This window comes from Biomphalaria glabrata, chromosome 1, assembly GCF_947242115.1.
Source record: "Biomphalaria glabrata chromosome 1, xgBioGlab47.1, whole genome shotgun sequence".
Classification (NCBI taxonomy): domain Eukaryota; kingdom Metazoa; phylum Mollusca; class Gastropoda; family Planorbidae; genus Biomphalaria; species Biomphalaria glabrata.
In genome coordinates this window covers 86693383-86705964 of record NC_074711.1, presented here as the reverse complement: position 1 = coordinate 86705964, position 12582 = coordinate 86693383, and the positions used below count along the sequence as shown (strand labels likewise).

At 31.9% G+C, this 12582-nt stretch overlaps 1 protein-coding gene across 1 annotated transcript; it reads right to left on the bottom strand.

The window, feature by feature from the left end:
• Positions 1–301: 301 nt before the first annotated feature.
• On the bottom strand, positions 302–11886 carry LOC106054295 (beta-centractin). Its single transcript, XM_013210103.2, has 11 exons — positions 11745–11886; positions 9985–10049; positions 9269–9344; positions 8832–8957; positions 8577–8701; positions 7316–7532; positions 6676–6768; positions 5770–5944; positions 5523–5584; positions 3727–3767; positions 302–2583 (listed from the first exon to the last, which is right to left on the bottom strand). Exons 1-11 carry the CDS (start codon positions 11790–11792, stop codon positions 2481–2483), a joined length of 1131 nt encoding a protein of 376 aa, XP_013065557.1. The 5' UTR covers positions 11793–11886; the 3' UTR covers positions 302–2480.
• Between the last annotated feature and the right edge of the window lie 696 nt (positions 11887–12582).

The following is a 12582-nucleotide window of genomic DNA, read 5'->3' as shown; positions in this document are numbered from 1 at the left end:
AAAAAAGAATATTAAATAATATTTTTGTGTGTATAATACAAAATATGGAAGTATTGATATGCAATTTTTTTTTTCAAGTCGAATAGTTTTTTTAGCACAGCAATCAATTTTCTAAGCTCTTCCAGCAGGGTTGATGCACAAAATATTTTTAGTTGGCAACTTATTTGAAGTTAATACCAGAATATGGTTAACAACGAGCTAAATCTTGTAACCTATAGCCAATGTATGTCTGGTTTGAAATTTTAACTTGCTCCTTATATAATTGTCTTAAGATGGGAAAAGATCAAACGAACAAGACCAATTCCTTGTGTTGATTTAATATTTACAAATTATAAAGAAAGGAGCTGTAGCACAAAATAAAAATATTCTACACAAATAAAATAAAAGTAAGACATGCAGCCTTTATATCTTACTAGTACATGGCATTGTTAAATGTTCTCATTCCTTGGTACACCAAAATTTGATCATCTTTAAAATGGGTGGAAGACTACACTGCCTTTAGTTTCCTCATAAATATTTATTCAAAACAAATAATAATGTAAATGAGATAAATGCATGACTCTGCAGTTGCAGTTCTAGTATTTTAAGAATTGATAATTCCTTTCTTTCAATTGATGCTTTTTATTTAACATGAACAATGACTCATTAGACTGTCATAAGCTTATTACATTGCTACTTCCTGCAAATGCAGTTATTTTAAACTTTAAATTGAAGGATTTAAAAAAAAAAAAAATTAGGCTCTGCAAATAGTCACTTGGAAAAAACAATGTCTCATACCTCACAGACTGTATTCCTTCCTCTTAATTAAAAACAACTAGACTGAAAAACTGCACTTGAAACAATAGAATTGTTGCTTGTCTACAAATATAATAATAAAAGCATAACTAGCATTTTAAAAGAATTCATTTTCAAGTTTCTAATATACTGTTTATCATACATTTCTGTAACAGTTATAAGAATGAGTGGTTCTCGATACTTGTGAGGAAGGAAAGGTCTTAATACTCCATCATTAACAGTCAAAGCTGTTCCTAGAGACTATATAAGAAATGGGACACCATCAAAGTGATTCAGCATATACTTCCTGAAATCTGGGAGTAGATTATTTTTTACACCTGCCACAGTCCCACTTTGTTAGAAATCCATCATGGCAGTGTCCATAGTAAATTGCACAGGTCAGAAAAAAAAAATGTATACACAAGCATTGTCTTCCTTCTTATAACTTAGAGGGGGAAAAAAAAGCAAATTACATAAATGAGCAAAAAAAAAGTTACATTTTTCTATTGCACTACAATACTTTCAATGACTGTTTCTGCTACATTAATCAAATATTTGTGTTTCTTCTATCCATTACAAAAATATAGTGGTGATTCTAAGAACATTTTTTTTTTTTCAAACCATTCTTTAAAATCTACATTTTTTTTATTAGAATAAATGATACATTTAATAAACAATGTGTTCTATTTATTTTGAAAGATTACAAAACAAACACACAAAAATAACTACCATATTGTACACCTTACAAGTATTGTGTGACATTTCAACAGCTTCAATCAAAAACATTTTATGAACCAAACTAAACACAATCATTCAATCATCAACCAAAACACAAAAGTTTACACATATGTTGTTCAATTGACACTGAGGTTTAAAAGCAAAGAAAGGAACACCATGGTTTCAACTATAGTGATACATTAGCCACCAACCAATAGTAGAAGAAAGCAGTAGGACAAGACCAGTGTCAATGTTTCTAATTGGAAATAATAAGGTTGCACATTTATATATACAAGATGCAATAACTGTTGTATCTTTAAATGAAAGGGGAATTGCAAAGTAGAGAAAACTTGAAATGGGTATTACGAAGGCTTTAATGAAAGAAAAAAAAGTGTTTTGGTCACAGTTTAAACAATGGAATTGCCAGCTCATAATAAAACCCTAACACATGTTTAGCATCAGATTGTCTATGGACTCGGCAACACAACATCTGGCATTAACAAGAAAGTAGTCTAGGACAAATGAGAATGTCACCACGGACAGAGAAACCACAATATTAAATCACAAGCAGCTATAGAGCCTTATGTGTAGCATCATCTATACCCAATCAGATACTGCAGTAAAGCTTCCAAATTTTTCTATTTATCAAAGGATTAAAAAATTTAATCTTAATAGACGATACGTTATAGTAAGATATACCTAATGCAGTTGTATTTGTTATTACAAAGATTTGTAACCATGGACTGTTCTGGCATTGCCAGAACGAAAATTAATTTAATTCTTTTTGTACATTAAATTCATGAAAATAAATATTTAAGAACAGTAATAATTACAATTGTCTGGATCAAAGAACTATCTTCAAAATCATGACTTAACTTTCAAGACTCCACATTGTTTTTTTATTTTTCCATCTCACCTACACCCAACCTTTCCAAATTGAAAAATAAGAGAGCTGAATGGTACCAAACTAAAATAAATATGAAAACAGGTTAAAATGTCTTTCTGTGTATGGCCTTGACCCCTTCCTCATGGTACTCTCGCTTGGAAACCCACATCTTCTTAAAAGTATCTAAAGATGCAAGGATGGAACCACTGAAAGAAAGAAAAAAAAACAATATTCAATTTTTACATGTACTGGAATTGTTCAGATAAGATTTAGGGCACTATGTCCATTGATAATGTTTAGAACACTAAGTAGACCAAGTCATATTCAATGTTTATTCTATTCTGTTTTTAACTTTTTTTTCTTCCTCAAATCAGATTCTTAAAATATCTATTCATTGTTGTGAGTCTAAGGCCTGCTTGTCTGCCTTTTTTAATTCAGATCCTTCTCACCTCTTTTAATTCAGACTAATCTGCTTCCATATCACGTTTCACACCACTACAATTAGACATTTGCTGCAGACAGTATAACCATCTAAGTTTTATTTCTTAAATTCACATTGCCATTTTGATAATTTTACACAATTCTTGGTTGATTTGTATTTTTCCATCCATTTCCCCATCTTATATTGTTCATATAATTTTTCTAAGGGACTTTATTTTTCTCCCACATATTAAGTTTTGCTATTTATTCTTAGCTTCTAAAATTCACTGGCATGCATTATCAATGGTTTAATATATTTTTTGATACTTCTATTGATGTTTTTGCTTTTCAGCATGAAGCAGATTCCAAAGCAAATATTCTTTGAGCTTTATAAGCAGCTCATAATTTTATTTTCACAGGGAAACTAAGATATTAAATAGATACAGTTTTTTGACATGGTCATTTCTACACTTTCAGCTGCTTCTTTCCCTGTTCTATCACTGTCATGTTGTTTTTATTTTGGTTATTACTTCCAGACCAGCATGCAATGATGTACGAGCACATGCACTGCCACCAAGGCCGTGGCTAATAAATACACTATACTATGGCTGTTCTTTCAGAGTAAAAAATATCAGGCTCGTGTATCCTAATTCTAGCTAAGTGAGGACATAGTTTCTACAGCAAGCAGTACTTGATGATTGGATTTTATTTCTCTTTTACTATGGTGATTTTTTTTTAAGGCTAGTTTATTATGCCTACCATCAGACTTGCTATTCCAGATAGGTGACAGCTTTTATAGTTGCTACTAAGTGAAATGTACTAAATTTTCATTTAAACTCCACGTTAAGGAGTAACAGCTCTGTGAGTAATGACATTTGGTTCAACATCTAATATACTTAAGTCCATATTGACATAAAAAACACCCTCACCCAATCCATGTTGAGTACAATCGTTCCTGTGGTGCTGATATCTGAAAAGCAAACAAGTTTAATACTTGTTAATAAAGATCATGGAAATATTCATTAAAAAAGGAAGAGTATGGAACAGTTAATACAATAAATGAATATACAGTATGTGTAATAATGAGGCATGGTGGATGAGTAGTAAAGCACTTTTGAACTGAGAGGTCGCAAGGTCTGAAAGGGGTTAGGTGTAAAAAGCTTCGGAAGAAGAGATTACATGTCAAAAGCAGATATTCAATGCTGTACTACCTAATATACTTCAGTATTCTTTCCCAATCAATATCTGCCTATCTGATCAACTGAAAATGATGTTAAACTGCGTCTAGTGTCGTGTTTGACAGTTATATTTCTTTTTTTTTTTTTGAGCATGTGACAATTTCACACTACTTCAGCACCTGGCTTCTGCAGTTCATTGTCACTTGCTCTTAGACTCTCAGAATGGAAGGTTTGTAAGTTGCACCTCAAGGGAGTCTTGATGATTATGTGGTCTTAGTCAAATCATGAAACCCATGTATTTTTTAAGGTTGCATACTTACTTGTTAGATTCAGATCTAAGCATTAGAGTTTGTTCTTTTTTTTTTTTGGGTGCTAGTGTAAAGACTGACAAAAGTTAATGTGTAGACTAAGGTGTTAAGTTTTATTATCGATATATGCTCTGGTGCAGTTCCAGTTTGATGTTCTACTAAATTCTACTTATGCTAGGGAGCAAACTATTCACACCACAGTATGGTCCAGAGACAGTTATTGACCAAAGAGATGACAAAAATGTGATTGATCATTTGTGTGAAGACAATTATTCAATGACTATATTTTGAAGTGCACTTTCATATAGATATTCTATTTTTGAGGTATTATATGTAAGTATGCTTTTGAATTTTTCAATATGTAAGTATGCTTTTGAATTTTTCAAACTATTTGGCGCTCTAAGGCATTTTCTCTACACAACAAGATACGAATCTATAATACAAACGTTAAGTCTGTCCTTCTATACGGTTCAGAAACTTGGAGAGTCACTAAAACAAATATGGAAAAGCTCCAGACTTTTGTTAACGATGCCTACGGCGGATATTAGGAATTAGGTGGCCAGAAAAGATAACTACCATCGATTTGTGGGAGAGAACTAGACAAATGCCCATAGCCCAAGACATCACAAAACGAAAATGGAGCTGGATAGGACACAGCCTGTGAAAACCAGCTACCAATGTTGCAAGGCAGGCACTTGACTGGAACCCACAAGGAAAGAGGTAAGTGGGCAGACCCAAGCAAACCTGGAAGAGGTCAGTCATCAGTGAAGCTGAGGGTACTGGAATGAAATGGGAGCAGATGAAGAAAGCTGCTCAGAACCGAGTTCGGTGGAGAGGTGTGGTTGCAGCCCTATGCTCCCCTGGGAGTGCACAGGATTAAGTATGCTTTTGAACATCTATTTTTATTTTACACACTGTAAATACCTGTGAACAAAGATTTGTATTACACTATGTATTAGTTTGCATTAATTAAAAAAATTTAAATATTAATTAAAGTCTACACAAAATGTAGTTATGCAGATTCTAATTAGGTTAGTCAGTAAAATTTAAATTACTAGGTGGTAAACTTTTCAACACAGGCCAAACAAACTGCATGATTAATACTAAAAGTATAATGCTTAAAACACAAGGGTTTAATTATTTTTACAAATTAAATAATGTAAATTTGTGCAGGTTTTCAAAGAGAATCTACAAATTCTCCCCACTATAGCTTAAAATATTAATGATATTTTTTCTCACCCTCAATTTCACATCTCTTGGTGATAATTTCTTGACTTCACTGAGTAACCTGTCACCAAAACCTGTAAAATAGCAGAATTTAGATTGATTTGCAACAATAGTTATAGCTTCAGTAGCATATATTTTTTTTAAATTTAATAGTAATATTTGCTACACTGAAAAGTCATTGTAAGTAAACAGCTGGCTGAACCACTAAAAAAAAACTACTTCCGCTATACAACTTACTGACGGTGGAAATAGTAATTACCTTTAAAAAGTGTGGAGCCTCCACTGAGAACAATGTTTGAGTATAAAGTTTTACGCAGATCCAAGTCTGACTTCTGTATAGAAAAGGACAATACCTCATGAATGCCTTCACACTCGTCACCTATCAAGTCTGGCCTGAACAGAAGCTCAGGAGCACGAAACCTAGCTGATCCAATCTGAATGAAATAAGAGATACCATACAATAGTCTTAGTTATTCATTTGTAAAATAACATTGTTTAATGTATATAACAAACACTGTTTAATGTATATAACAAACACTGTAGAAAGTATATAACAAACACTGTAGAAAGTATATAACAAACACTGCAGAAAGTATATAACAAACACTGAAGAAAGTATATAACAAACACTGTAGAAAGTATATAACAAACACTGTAGAAAGTATATAACAAACACTGTAGAAAGTATATAACAAACACTGAAGAAAGTATATAACAAACACTGAAGAAAGTATATAACAAACACTGCAGAAAGTATATAACACTGAAGAAAGTATATAACAAACACTGCAGAAAGTATATAACAAACACTGTAGAAAGTATAGTATATTAAAACACTGTTGAGATGTATTTTATTTTTTTGGGTGCTAGTGTACAGACTAAGGTGTAATTTTTATAATTGTTACGTGCTCTGGTGTAGTTCCAGTTTGATGTTCTACTAAATTATACTTATGCTAGGGAAAGAACTACTTACACCACAGTAAGTGGATATGGTACATAGACAGTTATTATACAAAGAAATAAAAAAGATGTGAAGTAATTAATTATTTTTATGAAGACAATTCTACAATGACTCTAAAAAAAAAAAAAAACTTGGACAGTAGATAACAAACACTAAGGAAAGTAGATAACTGTTAATTTAACTGAGAGCAATAAAACCACAAACCTCCACTGTATTACCATCAGGCAATGTGTACTGAACTTTCTCTGTCTCCATGCTCTCTTCTCTGAGAGGATTAATGGATAAATAGCAAACTCTCTAAGAAAGAAAAAAGAATGTAGATAAATATGAAGACACTGATAATCAAAATGTTTTTTTTTTGGATTTAAACAGAACTAAAGAAAAGTTTCCTTCCAGCATAGCGAGTTATGCATCAGATCATGTATAATATTTCATCCCTATCTGTGGCCATGTAAAGGATGTCATGTGACCCATATAAAGATATGTCTATGATTTCTGCAACAAATGTCAGGTAACCTTAAATCCCAGACTCCAGCAGAATTCAGACATGAGATGTTCATTTTAGAAACCAAGAACTGTAGCGGCTAGCATTCATCCACTATATTATTGGTTAACTTTGCTTGTTTTTTGCCTTGTTGGTATTCTCAATATAAAATCCAAAGCCTTCTGCTGACAAATTGCCCACACTACTTTTTTTTTTATTGTTAATTACATTTAGATCAACTTATAAAAACAATTGAACGATCCTATAAACAAAAATTGAATAATCTAAATAGTAATAGAAATATAACTTAATAATAAGTTTAGTTTAGGTTTCAAAAATATTTTTTTTTAAATAAATTACCTCTTTCAATTGTCTGACAACTTCAAATTCAGCGGAAGTCTGGAAATCAAATCCTTCCTTTCTCAGAAGCAGACGAAGATACCTGGTCACATCCCTGCCTGCTATATCTACCCTCATGATGCTATGAGGCATGGCAAAGCCTTCATAGATGGGCACAGCGTGGGTCACACCATCACCAGCATCTAATACCACACCTGTGGTACGGCCTGTAGCATATCTGTTGATATGTACCCAAGTTTTTTTTTTAAACACAGTGATTACAGAATTTTTAAATCTATGTTTTCAGTGCAGCTATGTTGTTAATGAAATACGTAACCCATCCTCTATATCTGGCCAATTAAAACCTCTTCCCCCGCCCCCCCAACTTTGTTTCTGATTTTCGATTACCTGCCTACACTTAGTCTTTCAAATTTTTTTTTAACTCCTTTATTGACAGGAATCAGACTACTAAGAGTTTAAGTTCTAAAATAAACCAACCTAAATCAATGAAACCCACTTTACAAAAAAAAAACAAAAGACTGATATCATCAGTAACAAATAACATAAAACAGTAGTGTAGACTAGAATACATGATCTAGTTAGAGGTATGGTATGGAAGATTCTGGTTTGGTGATATAGATCCAGGCTTAAAAACATAAAAAGGGAGTAGTCTTGGCTGATCTCTACTTAAGATAATGCACAAAATGTTCAGGAACGTCCATTTATTTATTTATTTTTAGCAAACATATGCAGGAATGTCCACCGCCAATTATCCAGTAATTTTGTTCACAAAGACATCAAATTTCTATGACAACATAAAAGCCATTTTCGAGATCCGTATCCACCCCACCTTGACCCTAAGAAGAATTGGCAAGCTAGTAAGAGTTGTTATAGAAAGTAAATGTGCTTAATGCAGTTAGCTTATCATAGTATCTATACTGAAATGTAAACAGCATCCTTAACCCTTAAAGTGCTGAGCTTTTTTACAATGAGTATAAAAAAACATGGATTTACAATGCTAGTGTTTAGAGGCACAAGTACCACACGTTCTCTAAAGGGTTAACAGCTCTTTATACAATCAATTAATGAACATTATAATTCTATAGTTTTAATGGGAGGGAGGCTGTAAGAGTTGAACATTGCCTAACGGCTATTTAACCCTTAAAGTGCTGAGCTCTTTTAGAACTGTGCATATAAAATGGAATTACAATTCTAGTGCTTAGAGGCTAGACTACCACATGCGTCTAAAGGGTTAAGAACACCTGTTACAAATTATACTTACAAACTAAGTACAGCCTGCATGGATATGAATAAGGCTGGGACATTAAAAGTCTCGAAAAATATCTCTGCTGCTTTTTCTCTGTTTCTTTGCGGATTTAATGGAGCTTCAGTCAACAGCACTGGATGCTGCAAAGATGAAACATTTGAAATTATGACCTGAATACTTATTCCTTAGTTCCTTATAAGAAAAGACCTATGAGTGCATATATTTTTATTTTTTTTTATGTTTTTTGTTAGTCCTAGTTAATATGTTTACTTCTTCAGATATAGTTTGTAGTTGATCTTTGGAATAGATGTACTGCCATATTTGCTCCATATCATTCCAATCTTTCACAATGCCATGTTCCATTGGATATCTAATGGACAACAATCCTCTGTGTTCCTGCAAATAAAATGGTATTTACAAACTGTATTCTAAATTGATATATATAAAAAACATACAAATAAAAAGCATTGATGTAATCATTATACTAAATAACCTTGCACCCTTAGAGTTTTTGTCTTTTATTGTAAACAAGTTTTAGTTGTCCAAGTATTGTTACTACAATATATAATATATATTTGTCAGTGAAACAGTAGCACACAATTTATTAATATAATGTATCAGTATTCTAATAAATGTCTAAAATGTAAAACAAACAGCTTTAACTCGTGTTTTTATTCTCCTAAAATCGTTATCCTCTAAAAACACACCTCTGCTTCAGGCCCAAGAAAGATGTCCCCTTCAAGAGCTCCAGCCATAATTCTGACATGTTTAGGTCTTCCAATACTAAAACAAACAAACAAGTTTAATCATACAAAATAATATTCAGTTGGAGTTAGAGATACAAGGTCAGATACAGTTGGCAAAGATAGGAGATACAGTTGGAACTTTAGATGAAGTCTAAAACACCTTTTCTATGTTGCCCTTATTGTTAACTAATTATATTTTTACCTGGCTTTGCTCTAGGGTTTTTCGTTCAACTTTTTAAAAAATTACAAATGGCATCTATGGGGTTTAAATAGTTAAAATGAATGTTAAGATGCCTCATTAACCTAATTCTAGTAAACTCTCTAGTAGGGCAACTTCATATACATCCTAAGATCACCACTATCTAAGGAACGTTCATCCCAGGTTCCATACACCTTACTTTCTACTTTATATATTAGAAGTATATAATGTTAGTAGAGATCATTTTCATTTTGATTTTAAATTAAATGAAAAAAAAAAAGAATTACTAAACCAATTTATATTTAGAACGAAAAGAGATAATAACTTATAATAAGAGATAATAATTTAGTTATATCATCTTATAATACTCCGTCTACCCCCACATCTTTTTCTTTCCCTTTACATAGAAATATTTTTTAAATTGTGAGTTTTTTTTAATGTTCTTATATTCAAAAAAAAAAATCCTTGAATTACTTACTAGTTAGGGAAAATATACTTGGGGACTTGATCTCCAGCAAAACCTGCTTTGATAACACCAGATCCCTAAAGACATACAAAATATTAATTTTTTGTTTGCATTTCCTACAAATCATTTAAATTTTGAATAGACACTTGAATTTTGATGTAAATGATTAAAAGATAATAAAGGCAGGAAAACTTTGAGCATAGTGATTCCCAATCTGGTAGGTTTGGAAACACTTGCACAACTTTTTAATGCAAACATTATATCAACAAGTATTCAAAATCTAGACATATTATATATACTCATATATATTATATCTATAGCATATTACACAGATCGGGTCTCAAACGAGGAACTCCTTTGCCGAACTGGGAGCCGAACACCAAGTGAGGTTGTGACAGAGCGTCGCATGAGGTTTGCGGGACATGTTTTACGACAAAATGAGCTACATATACTAAGAGTTGCGATGACATGGAGGCCAATACGAGGAAAGCGCAATTAGGGACGTCCTCATATTACTTGGCGCCACACCTTCATGGAGGACCTCAGAACAGTGGACACTAGGTGGGAGGAGGCTTAAGACATTGCCAACGACAGATCTTTATGGAGACATCTTGCAGCCCAATGGGGCGAACGGCGCGGGAGGACCTAAGTCTAAGTAAGCATATATTTGTTATAAATACATCCCGGAGGCCTCTAGACTTAGTTAATAACATCTGGATCTAAATCTCAGAATCTATTTTTGTCTATTAGATTTTGTCAGATGACATAGCATAGATGATAGGGTTTTTAACTGGCCTAAAATTAATTAATCTAGAGATCTTTTATAGAATAATTATAGATCTAATTATTCTAATAGTCTACTGTCTCCAATAAATATAAATATAATATATATATATGCATATTATATGTCATAATTATACTGTACTAGTCTGTAACTGTACTGTGAGATATAAACATAATTGTCCATAACTATAATGATAATGAGTTAAATAATATTGATGATTTAAACAATATCACTAATCCTATAAATAGCTTGTATACTACTATAACTAGTAACTTATAACTGGCAAACTCTAATTTAGTCTTTATAGTATAAACATTAACAATTTATAATCAAAATCAAATAAATGACTAATTAAGAAGAGTAGTAATACTAGTAATAGCAATACTAGTAATAGTACTAATAGTAGATTTATCTAGTAGTAGTGAGAATCAGTCTAGGACTAAGAGTAATTAGTAATAACTAATAATAATAATTATAATAATAATAATTTTATTTATAAAGCACTGTTAACAAATAAATATTGATAATATTCACATTATAATAATCATTATGATATTGAATAATTGATTTATCATTATTATAAATTATTATTATTATAAATTATTATTATAGTTATATTGAATATGATTTCTTAATTTCTAAGACTAATTAGATCTAAGTCTTAATAAGACTAGTCACTGACTCACCACTAACCACTTAGTCTAAGTCTAAGACTAAGGCTTAGTCTAACTAAGTCAAAGTGACTAATCTAGTCTAAGTCTAACTAAACTACTAGATCTCTAGACTAAAGTGTCACTAATGACTAGTAAATGACTAACTCACTAACTTGCTAAGTCTAACTTAACTTAAGTCTAAGACTACCACTAAGTCTAAGAATTAAGAAAAGTAAATATTAAATATTTAAAATATATTATAAATATAATCTATCATCTAGATCTAATTCTACGTAGTGCATGATTTATTAGAAGATATTATAATATAAACTTACATTATCAATTACTACAGGTTGATTAGCTATGACATCATACGAATCCATTTCGGCTTTTTTGTACAATAAATTTATAAGTAAAGGAAATGAGATAACAATAATCGATGGTATAGGAACTCTCCAGCCTCTGCTTATGCAAAAATTCCGGATGTTCTATAAAACATTAAATTATTTCTTTTGTTTCGTTGCGAATCTGATTAGGGGGGGGGGGGGAAGTATTTCTCGTGTATTTCTCCTATAGCAATCAAGTGGTAGATCTAGATGTATTCTAAATAAAGATCCCTAAGAATTTAGATCTAGGTCTCAAATAAGTTTTAAAAAATAATAATAGTTTTCACATCTAAGGTTTTGCAAAAGACGGAAAACCTAAAAAAAAAAAATGCACTGATCAAGACATTACTATCTTTCTGAGTGAAGACCGCTATGACATATTTGTAGGCACGTAAATGATGTTTGTAGGCCTTTAGAAACGGAAAAAAATAATTTGGTAATTATTACATGATTATTATAAATCTATTCCGACTTTGGACCGTCTGTGACGCTTTTCATAAAATGTCCTGGCGGGATGGCCAATGTCCCGCTTTCATCAAAAACGTCACGCGTTTATTTTAAGATGTTTCATAATCTTTTGACTTCGGTCGTTTCCTTCTTGATCCTTTTTTCCTATTCGTAGCTTTGCAGGATCCTGTGTTAGAGGCATGGGTAGTGCTTTTACTTTGCAGCATCGCCTGCCTTCTCAGAAACTGGCGTCAGCATGTTGGGAGAACTAACTCTCAAATTAACTCTGCACTCTATCCAGAAGAAATGAAGAAATTTATTGTAAACAAAATAAATGAGA